The 25,099-nt window shown below is 33.3% G+C and overlaps 4 protein-coding genes across 7 annotated transcripts in view; 2 read left to right on the forward strand and 2 right to left on the reverse strand.

Moving 5' to 3' along the window:
• Positions 1–1,642: 1,642 nt before the first annotated feature.
• Positions 1,643–6,018, reverse strand: LOC102600936 (microtubule-associated protein 70-5-like). Its single transcript, XM_006352390.2, has 11 exons — positions 5,860–6,018; positions 4,802–4,887; positions 4,583–4,648; positions 4,186–4,356; positions 3,761–3,931; positions 3,418–3,573; positions 3,183–3,329; positions 3,017–3,088; positions 2,264–2,803; positions 2,034–2,179; positions 1,643–1,948 (listed from the first exon to the last, which is right to left on the reverse strand). Exons 1-11 carry the CDS (start codon positions 5,957–5,959, stop codon positions 1,927–1,929), a joined length of 1,677 nt encoding a protein of 558 aa, XP_006352452.1. The 5' UTR covers positions 5,960–6,018; the 3' UTR covers positions 1,643–1,926.
• A 5,661-nt stretch (positions 6,019–11,679) lies between these two features.
• On the forward strand, positions 11,680–12,907 carry LOC102601279 (TPD1 protein homolog 1-like). Its single transcript, XM_015310896.1, has one exon. The coding sequence runs from the start codon at positions 11,829–11,831 to the stop codon at positions 12,315–12,317; it is 489 nt and encodes a 162-aa protein (XP_015166382.1). The 5' UTR covers positions 11,680–11,828; the 3' UTR covers positions 12,318–12,907.
• On the reverse strand, positions 12,762–13,507 carry LOC102587938 (uncharacterized). Its single transcript, XM_006352267.2, has one exon. It carries the CDS (start codon positions 13,460–13,462, stop codon positions 12,926–12,928), a length of 537 nt encoding a protein of 178 aa, XP_006352329.1. The 5' UTR covers positions 13,463–13,507; the 3' UTR covers positions 12,762–12,925.
• Positions 13,508–15,161: 1,654 nt separating this feature from the next.
• The window catches only part of LOC102601615 (uncharacterized), a 29,589-nt gene continuing 19,651 nt past the window's right edge, over positions 15,162–25,099 (forward strand). For all 4 annotated transcript variants that reach the window (XR_001474042.1, XR_001474041.1, XR_001474043.1 and 1 more), the window contains exons 1-2: positions 15,162–15,473; positions 16,565–16,860. Coding sequence is in view for 1 of the 4 variants with exons in the window: in XM_006352392.2 (XP_006352454.2) it covers positions 16,818–16,860 (43 nt within the window). In the remaining 3 variants the exon portion in view is untranslated. The remainder of the gene's footprint in view (positions 15,474–16,564; positions 16,861–25,099) is intronic.

Genomic DNA, 25,099 nt, shown 5'->3' on the forward strand with positions numbered 1-25,099 from the left:
TGTATATCATTATTCTGTATGTAAAGGTCAAGTCAATAGATAAATTGATGTGATTTTCGTGAACTTGTTATAGAATGAATGGAATTGTTCAGCTAAATGACGTCTTGAGAAATGTCATGTTCGTGTTCTTGAGGTGTTGGATCGTTCTGTACACTCGAAAGTCACTTCATTGAACTTGAACTCTACCATATATCATTCAAGTGATAAATGGAAGAATCCAATTTCCTTCGATCTTATTTGCCTTACATCGGGCGTAAGAGCAAGGAAGTGTCAATGTCCAATCCCCCAGATGAGCCTTCTGTCTGATTCTATCAAAATAATAAGTACACTACTAATTTTGAATGCAAGTGTTGAAAATGTGGACATTATTTTCCTATTTCATCATCTTAGCTAGCCAAAGTCGGAGTCAAGATTTGAACTTTATGGTTTTAAATTTAATTTGTGTAGTCGGACTCTTAATTAGGTACCGACTTAAGGGGTGCAATGTATAATGAATGATGCACCCCTTTTTGACTTTATGAAAGAATAAACAATATTCAACTCCGATGGTGCCTTAAAAATAGTGTTGGATGATTAGATAATTGTAGAGTTTTGACTTCCATGTAATACTTTAATATTTGTTGTTCCTGAAACTAATAATGCAGGGTGCTGCAAACTGTAAAATGCCTTTTTTAGACCAAAAATGAAGGTTGCCTGCACGTTTCTTTGTCTGGTACATGTTATAGCAGCTGCATATATATATATATATATATATATATAGAACAGCTATTCATTAGTCGTAATGTACATGCAAATAATAAGTCATGGGGAACTGCATTAACATAAGGAAAGAAAGAGTTCGGAGTTTCGAGGAAGAAGACAAATTGCTGGAGAAAACGTCCATTTTCTCCCAGCAAATGCAGAAGCTGACTTCTGCGGAGATTTATGATCTCCGTGATAGTTGTAAGAACCAGAGAGTCAAGATTGTATTGACGAAAGAACAGTTGGAGATCTTTTTGAACAATGTTAAAGATCTCCAATCTGGAAAAATCGTTCGATCCTTCAAGGGAAAGAGAAGAAGAAGAGTAGTAGGTAAGAAATGGAGGCCATGCTTAGATACAATTCCAGAGTTGTAGAGTTATTAGAGAAAGTTCATAAGAATATTTTGTGTAGGTGCAAAACCAACACCATTTTTCCCCATTCTGACATTGTACATGAAAAAAATGAACATATTGGAGGGAGGTGACATCAAGAAATGTCAGTATGAGCTTACTCACATTGTCCATATCAAGCCAGATAAAGAAGGGTTGCGGTTGACTGGCAGCTAGCTTAAAACTAGCCAATTAACGATGAATCATCACATTATATTTATGCCTGTTGAAAATATTGAGAGCTTTTAGTAGTTTTCTCGTTTATTTATTTGGTGAGGATTCATATAGTCAATCTCAACTTCTTTGTGAATGAGACATTGTTATTGTTATAAGGGAGATATCAAGAAGGGTGGCCATTTTTACCTGCCATCCCAGAGTTTAATTATCAGGGCTATAACTTATAAGATACAAAGCTTCACATTCTCCTATTGTTTTCTAACTCAATTATAAGCCCAAAATGAAATGTATGTTTCTTGATTGTAGCATTGTACATGAACAAAAGAAATAATACATTTCTGAAACTTGAATACATGTATTTCACTCTCATTTTCGAATAGTTACTGCTTATCAAAGAAGGATATAGGCAAAACGAATCAACGAGAGATAATAAGAACATGAATCACTCTCCAAAATATGATTGAATTAGTTCCTCACTTCACAAATTAATCACAACTTTATTCTGTAGCTACTCAACTCAATTGCATTTTGTATATACAAGTATTTTGTAAGAATATATCACACTGATGAACAAAGGGATCTGATTGATCTTTTTCTACCAACGTATGTATCTTCTTCATTATGTTTTGACCCTGATGGACCTGCAGAACAAATGAAGTAAGATATTTGGATGAGTTATTTGATCTCTACATAGAAAGTGTAAAAAAGAAGAGAGGAAATGCAGACCTTGTTAATGAGTTTCTGCTTCTTGCATTGTCATCTGTCTTCGTCGATGATACTGAATCTTTCTCTCTTATAGCTGATTCTCTCTTCATTTTTCTAGATTCAACTTCTATGGCTTTGATTAATGTCTCAATCTTCTTCATTAGCATCTGGAAAACATACAAAATTTTTTTTTGAAAGGAATTGTGATATTTCTGTTATGTATTTGATGGTGAAAGGGCATGATAGTTTACCTTGATTTCTTCATCTTTAGCATTCAAAGCAGACTCTTTTGTCTCACAGAATTTCCTCAAACAAAGTACCTCTTTCTGAAGCATATCGTACAAAAGTCCTGATACCATATCGTTGTCATTGCTCTCGTTGCTTCCAGTGTTCTTATTATCTTCATGGTCACCAACCCTGTTCTTGATATTCTGTTTATCTGTCATTTCCTTGCTATAAATGTGCCCGTTAGAATTTTCTTTGATTTCTGCATTTTCCTTTTCAGCAACCTTATTTCGAGAAGCCCACAGGCTCTTCTTCACCAAGCTATCTCCCGAGCCTTCCTTGTTGAATTGCTTCGAAGCATCATCCCTTCTGTTCTCTGACCTTTTGTTGATGGTAGATGCCCTTGGTTGAGACGTTGATCTCCTTTTCAATCCAGCATTGCTCGACAATAAACTAAACAAATGATTAGTCTTTTGAGGTTTTGGCGATCCATTAGGAATGACAGAGACACTTGTTACTTGCTTTAGCCCTTCTTCCAAAGTCCTAAGCCTCAATTTTAGCTTGTCCTACAGGCATATGTTTAACAGATGAGATACCAAAATATCAGAATATACAGTCATACCTCTCTATAACAACCATATTTTCTGTGGAACCGATCTTTCATGTTATGTTATAAATGTTCTCTGTAACAAAATTTCACAATAGCAGCCGGAAAGTATCATTGACAAACGATGCTGTTATAGAGAGGTTTGACTGTATATGTAAAAACAAGATCTCACCTTGATTTGTGCTTCAGCCTTAGCAGTTCTCTCTGATATCACGAGCTTGTTTCTTAGTCGTTGCATCTCCGCCTACAATCCAAATACACAAAGTTACTCAAAGAAATTGACTAGTTAAGTATGATAACTCATTTGATCAGACTTATTAGCATATTGTTCTAGTGACCTGCAAAAGTTTTCTCTCTTCTAGCCATTGTTTAACAGGCATGACTTTGTCATTCTCATCTTTCCACTCGTTTGCCACGACTGTTGCTACTCGATTTGCTGAAATTTTGAGTCTTGCTAGTTCCCTTTCCAATGTCCTCTTCTCCTCCTACATGTTCATGAAAAGCTCCAATCAGTTTATCAAAGAGTAATTAAGTTCTGTTACTTTAATGGATTGTTTTCGCGGTTTATCTTACTTGTAGTTCAGAAATTTGTCTTTGACAGTCGCGAATCTTGTTAGCAGCTGCTCCTCCAGCAAGAATTGCCTCTTCAAGCTCTTTAATAGTTTGGGTAAGCCTTTCAACTTCTAAAATCTTTTGACGGTTCGTCTTATCAAGTATTTTGTGTTCCTCCTGCATGCAGATGAGGAGCAATTCATGTTTATACTATCTATGTTGTTCAAACTCTCCAAAAATGTTGCTGCATCCGTGACGGATCCTCCAAAAATGTACTATTGTTGGAGGATCCAGCACAACTCATCAACATTTTTGAAGAGTCCGAGCAACACAACTTGTTATAGTCTGGTTTCGTAACTCATACCTGACAGATTTCAATTTGTCTTCTCAGCTCAAAGTTGTGATTCTGAACTTCTTCAACTATTAGTGCTCTTTCTAAAGCACTTTTTAGTATCCTTTCTGCTTCTAACAATGCTGCTTCTTTTGACTTGTTTTGTCTTTCCAAAGCCCTTGTATCTTCCTGTAATGCTGCAATCTGAAAAAGATTAAAAAAAAAAAAACAAGTTAATTGGTGTACATAACAAAAATGAAATTTTAACATACTGTCAAACCTCTCTATAACAACTTCATGTGTTCGGATATTTTTTGATTGATATAGGCATATAACGAATTGATGTTATAGGGAACGTATGATATAACATAACATGAAAAATCAATTCTAAAGAAAACTTGACCGTTATAGTGAAATGTTGTGTTATAGAGAGTTTTGACTGTACGTATATACATTACCTCATTCTTATACATCTTAATCTCTGCTTCAAGAGGAGCAATAATGGACTCGATAGGAGGCGAATCGTGGTCCTTCTGGTCTGCATACACTCTTCTAAGAGTTGATTCAGCAGCATATTGTGCAGCCAGAGCTTCTTTCTTCTCATTACTGAGATTATTGATATCAAGATTCTGCAATATTTGTTCAGGACCAAAAACAATTTAGGACTTCTTTTAGTATATACCTATGTTACTCGGACTCTCCAAAATTATTGTCGTACTTGTGTCAGATCCTTAAAAGATACACTACACTTGAAGGATCCAACACACACTCGTCTACATTTTTAAAGAGTCCGAGCAACATAGATAAAATACTGCTTTCTGAGCTAGACTAAGGAAAATAAATAAAATGACAAACCTTTTGTTCAAGAAGATTTTCACTTATTTTCATTTTTTCTTCCAGTCTTTGAACATTACTTCCAAGCTGTAAAAAAAAATTTGGAATTGGATTATCAAGTAATTTTTGGTAATTTCAAGGATATTAAATAATTATGCAGTTTCATATAGCTTTGTAATTTTATTGTTATATCAAATAAAGTTTAATAATCATACGTGAAATTAATCGTTAAGTACCTACCTCTTCAAGTGCCTTATCTTTGAGAGTGTCTGTTGCTTTCAAAGCCTTTATTTCACTTTGAGCTGCTCCAAGTTCTCTATCTTTCTCTGAAAAATATATTCAAAATCAAGAATTAAAAGTAATTAACAACTAATTGTAGTTATACAAATTTCTGTACATGTAATATATGCATCACAAATGTTACAAAAAGAATAATTGTTAAAAATCAATTACATGAAAATGAAAGATTACCTAAGTCACAGGAAACTAGAGTTGAATAAACCTCTTCTTGCAACTAAATTAAAAATACTTTTAACTTATATATACCGACTATGTAAATTACATCATTCTTATATATATGTTATAATTGGTAGTAATTTATTTTATTTACGAAATCATAGTCCCACTTTTATGAAGAGTAATCTATATATACATACATATCTTTTGATTGATCTGATAATATAAAATTTTCTTTGTTAATTTCCCGATGCAATATAAATTAACCAATTTTTTTTAAAAAAAAACATATATTCTTTGTCGCCTACATCTTTCGTTACGTTATCTGACCGCACCGATTCCCTAAATATATGCATATTTTCATAATTGTACGTATTTTAACGTTATATTATGAAAAATGTGTTTAAAAACTAAATTATAAAATGAGAATAGTAGATGTAAATATAGAGAATAAAAATGCAATATTTTCATATCGCTCCCTAGGCCTCGTCTCATAAAAGAGAAGATCAAGATTAATTAAAAAGAAAAATAAGTATGCCTTAACAGAAAACAAGTTGAGAAAACAAGTTGAAGTCAGTTATATGAATCGTATTCATTCAAAAGAATAAAAAAAAAGAAAAGAGAGAAGATCAAGACACGCTCGTTCGACAAATGCAAGATTGAAGGTTGTAAAAACACAATGGAAATCACGAGTGATCATGTTCAAATGTTATTAGCTAAGTCTGAATAAACAAGGTTATTCAGTATCTTTACTTGTGGAGATTAAAACAAACCGTCAAAAAAATAGTCGAGGGATGCACAATAATAAGTTTTTGGTAAGAAAAAGGAAGAAATGAAATTACCTTTGAGTTGGTTGTGCAAACTATTAAGTTCAAAGATAACAGCATCAGTATGATGGCCAACAAAATAATGTTCATCTCCAAATTCATTAAACCCTACCATATTTCTTGTTATTTTTCTGTCTTCTATAAGTGAAAAATATTATTGGCTTAAGGAAAGAAAGTAATTATATATATGGAGAGACTTTATATTATATAAAGTGTTAGAAGAATGAAAGTTATTTAAAAGAGTTTCATTACTTATAAGCAAAATTGGCCGCAAAAAGTGGATTATATTATACAAAGAGAACAACTCTTTCTATGAAGCAAACAAACTCTCTAGAAAATAACAACAAATTATAGCCGGCTCAGCCGGTTTTTTTAGAAAACTAATATACCGCAGACCTAGAATACGAGTTACGAGTTGAAGGTTTAACCAAATTCAGTAATTTCAACATTGTGTTTCTGTTAAAAAATTTATCAAGCTTGTACAAACTATTAATTTAGAACTTAGTCGCTTAATATGGCTAAATTCACGAATCTATATACTTCAAATCCTAACTTCGACTCTAACATGTGCCGAATTTATTTTTAATTTTATATTTTTGAAACATTCCAATAATTTTTTCTCTCTTTTAACAAACAACTCCATTACTAAAAATAAAGCTAGACGACCGATTCTTAAAGTTTGTATTTTTATATAGTATGATATATTGTTATGAAATGTTCATGAAGATTGTCTTTTATATTGAACCAAAAATAAATAAATGGAGAGAGCGCTAGCTAGGTGGCATTTTATAATTAGAAAATATAGTCAAATCAAAGTAAAAAATAAGAAAGACAATTGCTATTAGCTAGAGAAGAAAAAGTTAAGTTTTCCTACCCTTGTAAGTTGTATGGAGAATCTGCCTTGTGAAGTTTTCCTTAAGCAGTAGAGAAGTGGTAGGTGACCAAGTCTCATATATATAGCTAGCCCCATATTTTTAAAATAAATAAATGATAATAATGAGTTTCGGATTTTGAGCTATGAAAATGAAAAATCTCGTAAGCACGACTTCCTCTTTGATGATCTTTAAGCCACACAAATCTGAATTAGTCTGAACAGTGAATTTCAAATATCAGATAATTAATAATAAGAGTTGGGTAGAGTGCTCGTTATTTAGGGTAGGTTGGGGGTGAGTAGAAGAGTAAGAAGTATAACTTGGATTAGCTATTATGACTTCCTTGATAAAACCTCTTACTTAACACTAAGCAATTGCTTGAGCGTTAAACACTCCTTAAAACATTGGTTTTTGGTGAACTTAATAACAAGTACTCATTGGTAAAACACCAATAAAATGAGGTATTGATGACATGAAATTGGGGGGGGAAATGGTTCAAACATGAGAAGTGGCTTAAAAGTATAATAAAAATTTATTCCAAGTTTGAGGAATTAATCAAAATTCTTTATTGAAAGATTAACCCCTAGCTCATCTTTGCTTTTAATTTAAGTATATATAGATATGAATGATCTAATCGAAAAATAACAATAATAACATATTCAGTGTAGTCTTACAAGTAAGATTTGAAGAGAATAGGATGTACGAATACCTTAATTATCCCTATCTTTGTAAGATAGAGAGACTTTCTCTGATAGACTCGCAACTCCAAAACAATGAAATCAAAACAGAATTAAAAAGAAAATAATTTTGTGCTTAGTTGGATGACACTTGCCATATAATGGCGTTTTTCTAATTATACATGATTTATTTTGGTAAGACGACAAAGGGAAGACTCCTTTTGCCTACTTCACTTGGAATAAAAATAATGAATTACAAGACAAATATAGATATGTGGTATCTAAATAGTCAAAATATTTGTTGATTGAAATGTTTAAAATTAAAATAGCAATAAGATTCAATATATTCAAAGGGGGATTAATTGAATAAGGAATTGATGTGATTAACTTTATAAGTTAGTACATCCATTTGTCTTAATGGAAGAAAGATTAATGTTTATGAAAGTGACATCAAATGTGGTCACAAACTAATCCGTGAAGGTTATTATTTTTAATTTATAAAATGTTTGGATAATTTTGTTGAGTAGGTGAATTGTGATAAGATAGTGATTGTTATCTTTACTTGCTAATAATCTAATTTAATTTGTTTCATTTTCCCCTCCATTTCTATCAAATACCATTGATGTATTTTTGGTTATAATAAATTTAGTGTTTGTTTGGTTATCACTTATCAGGATAAGAATATTGATCCCCATATAATACTATTAAGAACTATATTATCCTATATATGGTTACAAATATTAGCTAACATAGATAAAGTTTATAACGTCTTAGAATTATTTATCACATATATAATATATGGTAGTAATTTCATTATATTATAATATAGAGTTCCTAATTCGTATACATAGAAGATTATCTTATTCATTTGTTCAAAATTGTCTTGGAAATTAATGATTGTGTTGTTTATTTAAATTCTATTATTATGACCTCTATCACTAATGAAATTATTTCTTTGTTACTAATTAATCTTGTAGAATATATGTAGCAATGCCACATTTCCCTCCAATATAAGTACATCGTTTTCTTACTAAATCCCCATTAAATAGAGTTTAGACTAACACAACAATAAGGGCAGCATTATTAATTTGTAGTAGGTGTTGATGTGTGTATGTCTTTTAATGTCTCAAGTCGTAATAGATTGAAATACTCATTGACGTTTTTATAGAATTCAAACTGATAACTTGTTAACCGTTGATATATCATATATTTTTAATTTGTATAATCCTCTTGAATTGTTGTTTATACTCTGTCTGAAACAAATGACTTTACTTTTACAATTTACCATTGCAGGTTCATCCGAACCCTCTACTTTTGACACAAAATATAAATTTAATTCATCCAACAAACAATGTATCCTAGCTTATAGTAATGAAATAGTTATCCAAAATATTTTTCATTTTTTTTTTTAATAAAAGAAAATGTTGGATCAATTTTGCCAATCATAGGACTAGCTCTGTTTCCAGCCCAACTATTCCCCTCTCCCAAAAAGCCCAAATAAAATCAGCCCATAGCTACTTTTGAGGCTTTTTCCCAAAATATTACTCCATTTTATCGTCTAACGCTTGTAATAATTTACAAAAACATGAAGTAGATTGATAGTTATGGACTTTCGACTTTCGTTTGAGTAAACCTTGAAGATCAAAAAATCAAAATTATGTCCTTTAAATAAAACAACGTTAAAAGTTGATGACCATCGACTTTAAAGGGTATTATTGTAAATCACATAAATCGAAGACCCATATTTGACCTTGGAGATTTGTGTTTATCAGACTTTACTCATGACCACAATTAATTAACTCCCAATTTCAGTTCAGGTTTGCCAAATGTTGTTCAATCTCTGACTTTTGGCCTCTCAACTTTTATCACAAATTAAATATTTTTTCTAAAAAAAAATTCTTCGTTTAATAGACGGTGTTTGAAATTAATATTGATAATATGACATAATAATTTCAATGTATCGTAATATGAAACAAAAATAGCTTAAGCGAATCACAAATAACTTACATATCACTAAACAACAACAATCTTTAGCTAATCCTATGAATATAGTTTTACATTTAGAGATTATTAAATGTCTAATTCACATGTTATTTTATGACTAGGAATGTTTTCAGGCAGTAATTAAATTGAAGTATTAATTACAATAAATATAGTTGTAAATATCAGGCATTGGGTTCATTATTCGATGTGACTAAATTTTCTGGACTCCAACTGCTACTTTAATAGCAGTGTTAATTAATGAATTAATTTTCACAACGTTTCCCATAAACTAAGTATTGAAAATGATGTATTTGAATATAAGTATTCACATTGACAATATATAGTTCAGTATGCTAAAAATAATTGTTCAATTTGAAATACTAAGTGATAATTTATCATTTTGTGTCTACTTATTTCTCAATATTTAGATAATTTTTAATTAATAGAAATAATATTATAAAATTATCTTTTTATTTATTATTTCTCATGAAGAAGCGTTTCAAATCAACCATGAATAAATAAAAATAAAAGAAAGGAGTATAAGTTAATTTATAGACTTAAGGCAAACCTATCTATTAATTAAATCAATAAAAAATTTTAAAAAAAAATAGGAAAGGGAATAGAGGCATATGCATACCATACTTCATTAGTTATGGTATCAGATAATTAATTTCTTATCTTATCAAAGTGCAAATTGGCGTAGTAATAAATAAAAGGGAAATAGTAAGAGTCATATACATTATGGATGAAATGGAAAAGACAGTGACACTTGAATTACCTCTGCATTTATAGTTATGTTGTTTAAGATTCTTTAAAAATATTGATAGATTATATGGATTTGACTTTTCAAAAATATCAATAAATACGCATCGAATTAATAATGCACATATTTTTGGAGGTTCTATAACTCTTGAATTGGATTTAATTTCTTTTACTTTTAAATTTCATTTACAATTAAATATTATCATATTTGAGACAAAAAAATAATTAATTAAACGCAAGTCATTAGTTCCTAGACATATATATAGGGAGCAGGCAGTGAAATGAAAGGTGGTCACTATAGTCACAGCCTAGTTACTGGAAAATGTAGGTAACTATAATTATTAGTATTATTTATCTATTTTTACTTGTTCAATATTATTCAACGCACATTTTTTATACAAAAAAAACTGAGGATAATTTTACTATATTAACTTTGAGTATAATAACTAAATTCAACATTTTAAAAAAAGGAGTAGTACTTAATATTAAAATAAAATAAAAATAGAATAATAAATTGTCTCTTAATTTTCCGAAATAAAATTAAATATTTGATCCCTTTGAATGACAAGTACGTGTTAGAAAAGCCCATAAATCCACTAGCTCTTATACCAATATATGTATCATTAATATACATCAACTTTTTTTCACTATAAATTCTCCTACCCCTCTATATGTTTTGTACCATCAACCTAATTTTGGATTTTATAAGGAGTACTACTTTTATCTCTCTATTTTTTTACTTCAAAAATTTCCATATTAAGTTTTCATTCAATCTATATGTCATATGGTTCATTTTTTATTTTTTTTGCAGTTTCATTACTTTGAAGAATACATTCAAGTGCTGAAATATTCAATGACAATGAAGAGCTTTTTCATATTCTATGTTGTTTTGTTGCTTGTCTCATTCTCTGGTATATTCATAATTTGTACTTATATCTACATTAACATGTTCAATATAATTTTACAAGTAGAGTCTGGGGTGAATATGATGTAGACTCTACATTTGTTGTGGTAAATAGGCTGATTTTGGTAGATCATCGACTCAATAGAAGTATAATCAAATATCATTTGAATATTTCCTTCCCCCATCATTATTATTATTGGACTTAATGTTATGCAGAGAGTGTTGCTTATACATGCAAATAGTTTTTAAGTTTTGAATAGTCTCAATTTCATAATTTTTAAATGAATGTTTGGTTTGGCTGCATGTGATCAGACCAACACGTATTATTTTCAGGGGAAATTAATTGAGTTCAAACTTATACTAGTTAATTATCATGTTTTGGTTATTAAATTTAATCTACTTGCATGCATATATATAGCCAACTATTTTCTAGTATGTTCATCTCTGTCTTCTTTTTTTTCGGTTTAATCCTTTCCAATTTTATAATATACCATAGGTACTATGTACAATACCTTTCATGTAATGTATGCATAGTGAGTCGTGAGAACTTAGTATATCAGACTGTCTCTTTTTAGTTTTGAAACAAGTGATGTTTATCTTTTGATTGTGCAGTTGTACACATTAATAATGCTTTGGAACTAGCTCATGAAAAAAATGGTGCTGGCCTAAACTACACTGTCAATCCTGCTAGGAAGTTACTACAACTACCTGGTAATTCTTTTTTCAATGTACAAAAAGGTGTTCGACTGATCACCCTTCACGTGTACTTTCTTTGTCAAAAATTGAATGAATAGATTTTCTTTTGTTTATTTAGATATTGGTGAAGGTGATGGTATTGGCTATATTGGTGATGGTAATGACAATGATGGCAATGTTGGTGGTGATGATGGTACTGGTGGCTTTGTTGGTAATGGTGGCGATGGTAATAGTACTGGTGGTGATGGATCAGAAAACAGAATAGGGGAAGGTACTTGTTCAAATAAATTCATTCAAGTGAACCAAGGTCCATCAGCATCACTTCCAAGTGGTATACCAACGTATACTGTTATCGTCTTAAACGCGTGTTTCTCAGGAAGTTGTAGTATTTCTAACATTCACTTGAGTTGTGGTTGGTTCAGTTCAGCAAGGCTTATTAATCCAAAGATTTTCAGAAGACTAAACTATAATGACTGCCTTGTCAATGATGGACAACCTCTCACTGCTGGACAATCTCTTACTTTCTCATATGCTAATACTTTTCCATATAAACTTGCTGTTTCTTCTATTGTCTGCTAAGTCAGATAGTTTGTAAAAATCTATCTTCTTTTGGGAAGTTTTAGTAGTCTTAACTTGTCTATGGTGTTGCTAATATCTTAATGGCACAATGCAAATAATATCTCTTTCTATTTTGTTATTACTGTTCTGTTTCAGCAAGAATGTCTTTTGTAGTGTGTCATCTATCCTATTCGTGATGACTGTAAAGTTGTCTCTGCCTGACCTATATGATAAGAATTCAAGCCATTGAAACAACTGTCACAAATGTATACCTTGATTATGTGTAAACAACACATCAATCTAAAACAATTGTGGTTGACTATATGAATCCTTACTGATCATCTCTTTCATTTATGGACACCACTAACATAATTATAGAAGCTGTAATCTGTAAATAGGGAAACATATCAAACTGAAATTAAACTAACAAAACACTAAAATTAAGAAAGTACAGACAGATCAAAATAAGTTGAAGGCAAATTATATTACTAATTGAATTCAAGCATAAACATACAAGGAAAATCCCTCTTGGCCAGCTTTCGCGCAACTTAACTAGTTCCATACGATAGATGCCATCTCCCACCATACCAGGTAACTGTGTCCACTTTATGTATTAACAAAATTGAAATCTAATAGTTATAATCATAACTAAAATCAGTAACACCAACCATAGCAGACACCACTTGAGAAACAATATAAAAACTGCCTCCCATTATAGTCAAAATCAAAATTGCAGAAATGGGGTTCTTCAAAAGTTCATAAATAGGCTGAAAAACAGCCCAAAGAACTCCAGTACTAACTGTCAATGCATAAAGACCATATCTTCTCATATTTTCCCAAAATTCCTCCATTAATGGACCTTCAGGACCCAAAGCTAATGCCTGATTTTTATCATCAAAACCCATTAAAAACAACACTACACCAACAGAAACAGCTCCCAATACCAAAAGATTTGATCTTTCCTTAGAAATTTCACTTCCTGATAATTTCTTGGATTTGGGCAAAATTTCTAGAGCTAGTGGTTTCACTATGCTTCTTTTTTCTGAAGCTACCTGGTAAATTTCTCTTTTCCCATATGGGAATCTTGAATTTTTAATGGGTGATTTGTGCTTGAGTTGAATGAGTAATGGAAGATTACAGTGTTGAAAATGGAGTTGAAGTTTCATTTTTTTTTTTGAGAGAGAGATAGAGCAATGAAAGGTTGTGATTTTAGTTTGTTTCAATTTTTGCAATTTATACCTTATCTTCTTCCCTTTATTATCTTTATGAAAAATGGGCTTTTTCTCAACCAAACAGATTGATTTCAAGGCCCAATTATACATCTTTGTAGGACTAGCACATATTGTCAAAACTCAAAAGGGAGAAAAATGAGATCTTTGCACGAATAGCCGGACAAATTTATTATTTATTTTTACTATCCAGTATATATAGATTATATATGATCGTATAAATACTATACATGTATTATACATTTGACGACTATTTTTAGTTTAATTAGTTAGGTGGACAACTGTTTAGTTTAGTTCTTCAAAAATTAAGCACACTTCACTTGAAGCCTGGTTGAGGTTTTTTTGTTTAACCATTTGATATTCAATAAATTATGCCTCTCTTCCAAGTAAATTAAAGTCTAGCATTTATGTTCTTATTAACCATATTACTCAATTTAAACTTAATTGTTTTCTTAGTTTCATACTCCCTCTGTCCCTAGTTACTTGTCCACTTTTAAATTGACACACATATTAAGAAAATAATTAATGACATAGTGACTTTACCATTTTAGCCTTATTAATTATGAAGTGGATGAAAAGTTCTACATTTTTCAAAGTAATTAGTTATTTGATATAGGGTATAATAGGTTAAAAAAATTTGTCCTTTCTTGATTTGTCAAAATGGACAAGTAATTAGGGACAACTATAAAAGGAAAAGTGGACAAGTAATTAGAGACATAGGAAGTATTATTTGACTCATATTGTATTGCCACAATTCTTTAACAAATTTTTTATTAGAAATATATTTTACTAAACTAACTTTATTAATGATACTTTTAGGGCTGCGTATCGTTCGGTTCGGTTTTGAAGTTTATCGGTTTGGCTTATTGATTATCGGTTGTAGAGATGCTAAACCGTTATAGAACCGTTAAGATATCGACTTATCGGTTATTGATTTATCGGCTATTGATCGTTATTGGTTCGGTTATCGATTTAACTATTGAGATTTGACACAAAGAAAATCATTGAAAATCACTTAGAAACAAGGGGACAAACCAAATGAACCATGCACATGAGTTCATAAGTTACATCTTGCTCAAAAGCAAACACTTTAATATTGTAGAATAACCAAGAGTTTGAGACAACAAAAAATAAAAGTAGGAAACCAAACTCTAAGTCAAGGATTTTATATACAAAATGGTATAAATATAATTATTTAACTTACTATCGAGTTATCGGTTAACCCACTAAGAAAAAACCTCAAACCGTTAAGAACCGATAATTCGATAACAAAGAAATCAAAACCGTTATCAAAACCATTAAACCAATAACTCATTATTGATAAACCAATAACTTTTTTTCGGTTCGAATTATCGGTTTCGGTTCAATTTCGAACGGCCCTAGATACTTTCAAACTTTTAATTTGACTATTACTATTTTACAAAGTTATTTAATTCCAAGGATCTAAAGTTAAAAATATAATAAAACTGTTTTGATTTTTAAATTGGACAAATAAATAAAATATTTATTTTTATCACAGGCCAAATGATATGAAACTAGGGGAGTAATAAATTTTTAAAATTGAATTTCAATAGTAGTAGTATTTAAGAGTTCATTTTTATTAGAATTCATAAAAAAATAAAAAATAAATATTTTTCTGAATTTTGTGTTTTTTTAGTATAGAGACCAAAACTCAAAACCTTTGAATTTTGTGTTTCTTCAGTCTTGTTGCTGCCACCATATTTCACAAAATCTCAAAAGGCTCAACCTTTTGCTTGTGTTGGCAACAATGGGGCATTTGGCTTTTTCTCCCCTTCTCCTTCTTCTTTTATTCTTCTTTTACTCTTTACTCTTATCTTTTTCCCTAACCGTCGCCCCTTGTACAACAAAAAAACCCAATTCAGTATTCTATGGCTTTTCTTTCCACCTCTGTTTCTTCCTAAAGCAACAATCTTTTACTATTTTTGAGGTGAGTTACTAGTTACGTGCTTAGTTTGTTTTCTTGAATTCTGGGTTCTTGCCTTTTTTGTTCCTTTTCGAACCCTATGCTATTTGTTGCAAGTATGATCACTTCATGTGCTGGTTTAATGTTGTATGTTTTTGTTATGGTACATGGTTGTTCTTTGAAAATCAGCAAACCCCATTTCGTTTTTCACCATGTTTGGGTGAATTTGGTCTTTGGTTAGTAATCTTGAGAAAAAAGATCTCTTCTTTGTAGCTGTTGTATTTGAGAGTTTTCTGTAATTAGGTCAGTTTATCTTTGGATTAAGCAAAATTCTCTCTCTGTTTCATTTGGGGTTGTGGTTTGATGCTGTTTTCATTGTTTATATGATCATCAGGAGCTAATTGTTGGGGAAAAAAAATCTCTTCTCTATAGCTGTGTTGTATTTGAGAGTTTTCTGGAATAGGGACAATTTATCTTTGGATTAAGCAAAATTCTGACTGTGTTCCATTTGGGTTGTGGTTTGATGCTGTCTTTTCATTGTTTATATGGTCATCATGAGCTAATTGTTGGGAAAAAATCTCTTCTTTATAGCTGTGTTGTATTTGGGAGTTTTCTGGAATAAGGGCAGTTTATCTTTGGATTAAGCAAAATTCTGACTGTGTTCCATTTGGGGTTGTGGTTTGATACTGTTTTTTCATTGTTTATATGGTAATCAGGAGGTAATGTTGGAAAAAAAAATCTCTTCTCTGTGTCTGAGAACTAAGGAGGATTAGTTTGCTCCATGTCTTTTGCTGTCCGTTTATATTAGTAGTCATACTATTGCCCCTATAGTTTCTTGTCCTTCGATTTCTGTTACGATCTGTTGTTCCTTGTACCTTGATTATCATGTTGTTTCTGTAGTCATGTTTTGTTACTATCTGTTGCTGTTGTTGTTACTGATGATGTTGTTATTATCTATTGTTTTTTGTACTTCTGTTACTTCTTGTTCAGGACTGCTTTGGATTATTTTTCCAAAATGATTGTTACCTAAAAATGATTTTTTGTGTTTGTGGATGAGGGTGTTTAAGAGCTGGGCTGTTTTTTGATTAATCCGAACTGTTTCTCTATGGCATCAGGATGTATACAAATAATCATGTATTTATTTCGTGGGAAGAGCGCGCTGTTTCTCAGGGGAAGGACCATCATGTTGTGCACTACTACTTGAAGGATTCATCAGGGGAGATGATCCTTGTTGGGGTGAGTACTGAAAGAAGTGCAAGGCACATGGTATTTGTTATCTCAGAGGATTATTTGGATGCTTTTGGGCATACAAGTAGCATTAATTCTGGAACAAAGTGGCGTGTAAAATGAGATATAGTGGAACAACTGATGTTTTTGATTTCAAAGCATCACAAATCACCACCTATTTCAAGTATGTATAATCATGTAGCAGTCTAAGGTTTCAGTTACATGAGATTTGAAGTATTTGTTTGCGTACATTTCTAGTATCTATTATTTCTGAAGAAGTTGATTGTAGATTCTTGGCTTCTTGTTACACACAATCAATTTAGAGACGGCAGATGTCTTATATGTCTAAAAGCAACAATGTTCAAGTTCTGTGAATATCCAAACTTTATCAATGTGATGGATTAATATCAGTCTCACTTTTTGTGTACTATTCATTGGTTTACAGTGCTTTGCTAATCAATAAGAAGATGAAAAAAAAATCCCCATTTTGATGAGTTTGTAGATGAAAGATCTTTTGCTTTCACAGGGAAGAAACTAAATTTTGTTGCGATTATTGTTTCCCTAAAGAAGCCTCCCTCCCGTGGGTTTTGGGGAGGGAGCAGTGGGAGATGGTGAAAAGTTATTCCCAGTTCCATTTTTATTTCGAGATTTTTGTTCCCGACTTCAGTTTTCCAGGCACAAGCTGAATTTTCAATTTAGTTGTGCATCTGGATTTAGCCTAGACTGACTCGAGACAAAGATTCCTTACAACTCGCACCAATAGCGGCACTAAACGTCCGGAGATTGATTGAAAAATCAGGTCCAGCTGAACCTCTCCCCCCCTAACCGCCTATCTACTCGTGTTTGTAGCTCGATCGGAGGTCAAGACTGTGGTCCGACGAAAAAATAAAAGTCATCTATATCAAGTGATACATGAATTGCTCAGTAGTGTGTACTGATGGTAGTTCTTTGTATCCCCGAGATGAATAATCCTTGTTTGAAGAATGAATGAGAAGTTATCCTTCTAAGTAATTACTTCATTATGTTTTGTTTTTACAAGGAAAGTATAATTTGTGCTCCTTGTTTTAACCACAGTTGCCTGTGTGTTGTTGTTCTTGAAAAACGTGCATTGCACAAGTTTGTGGTTTAGTACAATATTTTGAGAATGAGGCCTTTTTTTTGGCTGATTCAAACATTATAAGTCGTTCAATCCTAAAGTCTAAATTACTATGTGTTTTGGTCTTCAGTTGTTCCGTTTAATTGTTGAAACTCGTAAGTTAATATAGAACAGTATTATGAACAATCTCGTGACATCTTAGCATTAACTACCAGTATATATTAAAGTTGCACCATAACAGTGCAAAAAGACGTTACAAAATCCAAACCAAGCTTAGGCTATTGCTTCACAAGGATACTATGATATCAACCAATGTTTCAACCTCCTCAGCATAGCTTTCTTTACACCAAAAATAAAACAAAAAATTACCCACCATGTTCAAGAATAGTTGCCATAATTTCCCAATCACACGACAATGAATGAGTAAGTGGCTGTTAATTTCCCTAGCAGCTCCTCACAAAAAGCATCTAGAACACAGTTGAAATCCCCTTCTTTGAAGTTTATTTTGTGTGAGACAAACATTTCTTCCTACGAGCCAAGAAAAGCACACCACCTTAATTGATTGATCATTCCCTTAAGTTGATGGAACTAAATAGTTATTACAGATAATGTAAATAAATAAAGAAACTAATAAAATATTACACAATCTCCTAACTGCCTAATTAAAGGGATTAGGAAATATTCTCATATCTAGACTATTTAATCATACTATATTTAAATATTCTTTATCTACAATATCCAAATATACCATAATTAACACTCTCCCTCAAGGTGGAGCGTATAAGTCATACGCTCCTAGTTTGCCACAAATATAGTCAATTCTGGATCCTCGGAGTGATTATAAAAATATCCACTAGCTGATCTTTTGAGTTGACAAAACTTGTGGTGATATCGAATGAAGTGACAATCTATCTCAATGTGCTTCGTTCTTTCATGGAACACTGCATTAGAAGCGATATGTAATATTCTTGGAAAAGTTGTCTCAACCACATAAGCTCACATGTAGCTAGTGCCATAACTCGATATTCTGCCTATGCGCTTGATCTAGTTAAGAAAACTTACTTTTTACTTTTTCAAGATATTATATTGCCTCCAATTAGAACACAATAACCTGAAGTGGACCTCATGTCGGAAGGAGATCCTGTCTAATTTGCATCAGAGTATCCAACAATGTTGGTGTGTCCCTTATCTTCATATAATAAACCTTGTCTTGGAGAGTTTTTGATATATCGCAGGATGCAAATCACTACATTTTAGTGACTATCACAACGTGATTGTAAAAACTGGCTAACTACACTAACAACAAATGAGATGTCTACTCGCGTGATCGTAAGATAGTTGAGTTTGCCAACAAGTCTCCGATATTTGCTAGGATCTTTAGAGGCTCCCCTGTCCTGGAATAAGCTTAGTATTTGGATCCATTGTACTGGCCACATGTTTGCAATCCAACATACCACCGTCTTCCAAAATGTTTAAGGAATATTTCCTTTGTGTTTTAGCAATACCATGGCCAGATTGTGCCACTTCAATACCTAGAAAGTATTTCAGCTTGCCCAAATCTTTAGTCTAATAGTGACTTGAGAGGTGTTGTATGAGGAGAGGATTGTCCAAAGTCCACATAAAGAGACCAAATTCTCATCCCTTTTTCGATGTGTGAATTCTTATGAGCTAGCTTTTGGGGTGTGAGTTAGGTTTAAGGCCTAATTTAACATGGTATCAAAGCAGCCATCTCACCCAATGTTGGGGCCCCCAAAAATCAAAATTGCCCATGCATGAGATGCTAAGTACAGGGAGTGAGGTGGCGTGAGCTAGCTTTTGGGGTGTGAGTTAGGCCTATACCTAATTTAACAAACACATTCCCTGTTGTAAAGCGAAAACAATTATTATTTTTTTTAAATTCTAAACCTTAATATCCTACTAGGTCCAATTGAAGATTATTATTTATAATATGCATCTCAAATATGCCACAAATGACCAACATTTCCAAAAAAATCTTATTTGCAGGAAGTGCCACAATGATAGTATATATTCAATCTATTGTTGACCTTTATCGCCAGTTCAACTGGTTGAAGTTGTACATAAACTTAATTGCCCTTCAAACTCTAAACCGGGTTATTACCCAGTCAATTGTTTTTGCAATGACTTGGCTATTATCATGCTTTGTGATAATATTGTGGATTTTGAGACACCCAACCTTTCGTTGGAATCCTTCCACAAGAGAATCAATAGTGTTTCCTCATCCACAATTTTGCCCGGAGGAATTTTGGGATTGGCTTATGACTCAACTAGTGGCGACTATAAGATCCTTGTTATTCACGATGTCAAATATAGTGGCGGCTGAATTTTGTTGAATTTTATGTCCCCTAATATAGCTCGTGATCATTTATATAGACTTTGGTTTGATTTGCTTGGTAAATGTTGTCATAATATTGTTTCCATATTTCAACAATGAATTCTTTGTTCTTCTTGATGGTTATATGCACATGAAGAATTTATAGTGTATGTGCTCATTCAAATCTAGAAGTCTAAGTAACTAAGTTTGCAAAATACGGTGTCTCTTTTTATAATAACCCAAATTTTAATGAGGGATTAATTGGTAATTTTAACCCAACATAAATAATAATAATAATAATAATAATAATCTTATTGCATAGGAGCGGGGATTTTACCCTGTGCGCACCCAAAAGGTAGCGGCTGCGGGTTTTCCTTGTCATAAAAAAAACAAAAAAATAATAATAATTAAGAGAGTTAAAAGGAGTGGGCCAAGCCCATTATCCTATTAGGGCAATTGATTCCTTAAATTTTGGGAGAAAATAAATGAACTCATTGAGAAATGTTTTGTGGAGTTCAAGGACGGCAAAGAGGAATTTCATAGACTACTGTTTCGGGTGATAAGCTTCAGGTATTGGCATAAAATTTGACTTATGGTGGTTTATATGTTGTAGACATACAGTATATGTGTTGCATGAATTTGCAGAAAGTTATTATAACCCTTACCTTTATGATGATTAGCTAATGATTGGAGGACAAATGATTTGACAATGATTGGTGGTTAGTGAAATTGGATTTGTAATATTGGGTTTAAAATCTACTGTGGAAAAACCATGTATTTTTTTAGTGATGCAGTTTAAATTTCACCACTTCTAACTAGAAGACATTAGGATTAAGAAGTGATTGGATAATAATGAAAGAGAGAGATATCGTAAATGTAAAAGTATTGAGACTTGACCTTGGCTAGCATAATATTTTTGCATAGATTGAGGTAATTGGAGGTTGTTTGGTTGGTGTTTATTCGTTGCAAGGTTGGGAAACTCATGATTAGCAAGGTAAATGAGACTTTGAGGTTTGGTGCTTGCTTTCTAAAATTTGCTTTTAAAATGTGTTTTGTCTGCCTGATCCATATGTTGGGACACGTGTGTGCTTGGCAAAATCGGTGGTCTTTGACGAACCGCATATATGTTATTTTGAGAAGAATATAAAAAAATATTTAATAAGTGATTTGTGGTGTGGCGTGATCTCTTACCATGGCATTAGGGAGTTGGATATTTTTCCTTCGCTGTGGTGATATAGTTACTTGGGGCATACATACGCTACCGTAGTATGTTAGGGACCTTGTACATGATGCTCTGGTTTACGTTTGGAACATTATATATACTGCCGTGAAATTGTTAGGGTGCTAGATTGATCTCCTTTATGTGGATTGAGTTGAAATATGTAATGTCCTTTTTGAACATTTGTTTGGACCTATTGAGCATTATATAATAAAATATATTTCTATCCATATCATTCATGTGTTTGTTGTGTGGTTATATTTTTTAACACTTGTTCAAAGGGTATTAAAGTAGCGGGTTGAGGATCTTATTTAGGTATATTTATGTATTGCTCACTCCTTACCTACATGTCTATGCATATATTTTTGTGGAGGGTGAGACTGTTGGCTGACGAGTACGTTCGCATCGGTTCTGTTTCTTAGGTGAGCCTGCACATTAATCATCGAGGCAGTTGTTTCATCTTTATCTATTTTATAGCGAATTTCTTCTTTTTCTTGGGGTTTGCATACCTGACAGCTGAACTCATGTAATTCTATTAGATGCTCAATGGTCTTATTGTGGGATTTGGGCTAGATAATTAGTCTTGGAGTAAAAGAAAATTTCTCTCTCTGGCACACTTCCCGAGGGAGGGAAAGAAACTCTTTTCCGATGATCTTCTGTCGCCATGGGAGAGAGCAGAATCTATTTCGTAGTAGGGTTCAATTCATATGACATAACAAAGATCACATCGAGGTCAGATACTTGGTTTGAATGGGTGGAAAGAAGCAGGAAATTGATGGGCAGGACTACTTTCAACAGGAAAACCATGGAATGGATCGTTTTTGCTCTACGTGAAGCTTCAAGGGACAACGGTACGCATACGAGAAGATGGAAGATGAATGAACAGTTTGCAGATTTCTTTTGCTCCAGAAAACATAACAGATTCGGCAGATTCATTAGTATAGTAACGGTACAAGGGGGGAATAAATCTGTTATTATACTACCTGAGTATGCATTAAATACGGGGTGGGGAGACATAGCATTAAAGATATCAAACTTCATTAAAGATACAAAAGGTCCTTCTTTGACGGACAAGCCCAGAATGGCAGACCCAAAAATCCTATATGCTGATTCGGTCAGAACCAGCAAGTGGCAGTCCAAGGAAGCATCAGAAGATGTCATAAACCGCAACAAGAAAGCCATCTCTATCACGGATGGAAACACTGGGCAGGAGAAGGGTCTACTTGCTAGATGCATCGTTGGAAGGCTCAATACAGATCTGAAGGAGCTTCCCACACTTTCAGATATCAGAAAATGGGCGGTCAATACCTGGAAGAAGTCTTTTGGGGTCAACAACTACGAGATGGGGGATGCACCTTTCTATTTGAAATCCCAAACAGGAACATGGCGGAGCACATTATCCATGGAGAATGGGGATGGAGACATTCAAAGCTGCACTTGGAATGGTGGTCTCCTACGGCTGGATGTTGCACAAACCGCGGAACTTCGACATGGATAAGGGCTGTGGACTGGACAGAAAAAATAGGCCCAATTCCTGGAGTTAAAAAAATCAGAAGACACAGATAAAACAAAGGCATACCCCATGCTAATCGAGATTGAAGCAAACTCCACAGACTCAACCTTTTTCGACAGCGAGAATGGCGATCTGAATGCAAATTCATCCACGGAATCTCAGGAACTCACAAGGGTGGAAGAGGAAGAGGATTATGTTGATGCAGTAACAGTTATTGAAGAAGAAAAAGATTCGGAGTTTGATATTTTATGCTCCAATATGCAATTGGTAAATTGCAATGAGGTAGATTTCTGCAACTGTGAAGAAGCAGAGCCACTTAACTTTCAATCTGTTGAAGAAGAAAGTGACGAGGAGATGGATGCATCATTGTGGGTTCATCAAAACATAATCAAGTTGAGCAAAGAGTTCGGGGTTGAGTTTGAGGGGTGCAAAAAGGAAGCCTTAGCACTCTTCAAGAAGATAGACAGTAGAAGACATTTAAGGAATATAGAAACAGAGCAGAAAACAGGGGAAAACACCAAAGTCAAAGGCATACAGGAGCTCAAAGGTTTAATGATTGATATGAAATTCCATAGCAAAGGCACAAGAAATAGGGGGAGGGGAAATGCTTTAGATATATGATGAATGTTTCCATAATTTCATGGAATGTGAGGGGTTTAAATTGTAGGGATAAAATGAGGATGATAAATAGTGTGATTCAGGAATGGAGAGCAGATATGATCTGCTTACAGGAGACAAAGCTTGAAGGAAATAGTGGGGAGGAAATTAAACAAGTGTGGGGAAAAAGAGGGGTCAAATATGGGGAACTGCAGGCTAGTGGCACTAGGGGAGACATATTAATGATGTGGGACAACAATGTTTGGGAAGGGGAAGTAGTGGAGATAGGTTCATACACCTTGACTTGCAGTTTTAAATCAAGGGTTAATGGTTTCACTTGTCACATGACAGGGGTATATGCACCAACTTGCAACTTAGAAAGACAGGAGGTGTGGTGGGAGATAGGGGCTGTCATGAGTTTATTTACAAGGCCTTGGGTTCTTGGGGGTGATTTCAATATTGTTAGATATGCTTCAGAAAAGAGGAACTGCTCCAGAACCTCTGTGTACATGAATGATTTTTCTGATGTTATTGAGGACATGGAGCTAATTGATCCACCACTTGAAGGGGGGAACTACACGTGGGCCAAGGGATCCAACCTGGAAGCTGTTTTGAGGATAGACAGAATTATGTACTCCTCTGAATGGGGGGAGAGTTTCTGCAATGTGAAGCAAGAACTACTACCTAGAGTTTGTTCCGATCATGCACCAATTGCACTTAAAAGTGGTCGTTGGAGTCATACAAAATCATATTTCAAATTTGAAGGATGGTGGTTGGAGACCGAAGGTGTTTATGAAAGAATTAAAAATTGGTGGACATCTTTTGAATTCGAAGAGAGGCCTGATTTCATCCTAGCTTCCAAGCTGAAAGCTATGAAGACTAAACTGAAAGATTGGAGTGTAAGCACCTATGGGAACCTGGAAAAAAGAAAGAAGGAAATGCTCAACAGAGTTCATGAGTTTGACAACATTCAACAATCCAGGCCTTTAACTGAAGAAGAGACTCTTACAAAAAGACAAGTGTGGTAAAGAGTTGAAGAGTACGCAAAAAAGGAAGAGATAGCTTGGAGACAGAGATCTAGAACTCTGTGGATAAAACAAAGGGACAAAAATACAAAGTTCTTTCAGAGAATGGCAAATGCCCATAAAAGGTTCAACCATATTAATAAACTGGTGGTAGATGATCAAGAACTGGTGGACCCTATAGATATCAAAACAGAAATTATTTCTTTTTATTGGAAGTTGTACAAGGAAAATGAGAACTGGAGACCATCCCTTAACATGAACCAGTGTCCTTCCATCAGCTTTGAGGAGCAACAAGAACTACAAAAGCCTTTTGAAGAATAGGAGGTCCTTCTTGGACTTAAAGCTTATGTTGTAGACAAAGCACCAGGTCCAGATGGATACACAATGGGTTTTTTTGTTAATTGCTGGGAGATAGTGAAGGGGGATTTGATGTCTACTATGCAGAATTTTCACTCCCAGGAGTTTTTTGAAAAGAGCTTTAATGCAACATACATAGCTCTCATCCCAAAAAAGAGTGGTGCAAAGGAATTGAGAGACTTTAAGACCAATCAGTTTAATTGGAAGTGTCTACAAGTTGATTGCCAAGATTCTCACAGAAAGATTAAAGAAAGTGATGCACAAGCTAGTAGATACTCAACAAA

Source organism: Solanum tuberosum, unplaced genomic scaffold (genome assembly GCF_000226075.1).
Source record: "Solanum tuberosum cultivar DM 1-3 516 R44 unplaced genomic scaffold, SolTub_3.0 scf00148, whole genome shotgun sequence".
Classification (NCBI taxonomy): domain Eukaryota; kingdom Viridiplantae; phylum Streptophyta; class Magnoliopsida; order Solanales; family Solanaceae; genus Solanum; species Solanum tuberosum.

Coding starts and splice junctions, on each gene's coding strand:
- LOC102587938 (XM_006352267.2), bottom strand. CDS start 13,462: ATGAAACTTCAACTCCATTTTCAACACTGTAATCTTCCATTACTCATT.
- LOC102601279 (XM_015310896.1), top strand. CDS start 11,829: ATGAATAGATTTTCTTTTGTTTATTTAGATATTGGTGAAGGTGATGGT.
- LOC102600936 (XM_006352390.2), bottom strand. CDS start 5,959: ATGGTAGGGTTTAATGAATTTGGAGATGAACATTATTTTGTTGGCCAT. Junction 4,357..4,582: donor AAAATCTTCTTGAACAAAAG/GTTTGTCATTTT, acceptor CAAATATTGCAG/AATCTTGATATCAATAATCT. Junction 2,180..2,263: donor CTAAAGATGAAGAAATCAAG/GTAAACTATCAT, acceptor TATGTTTTCCAG/ATGCTAATGAAGAAGATTGA.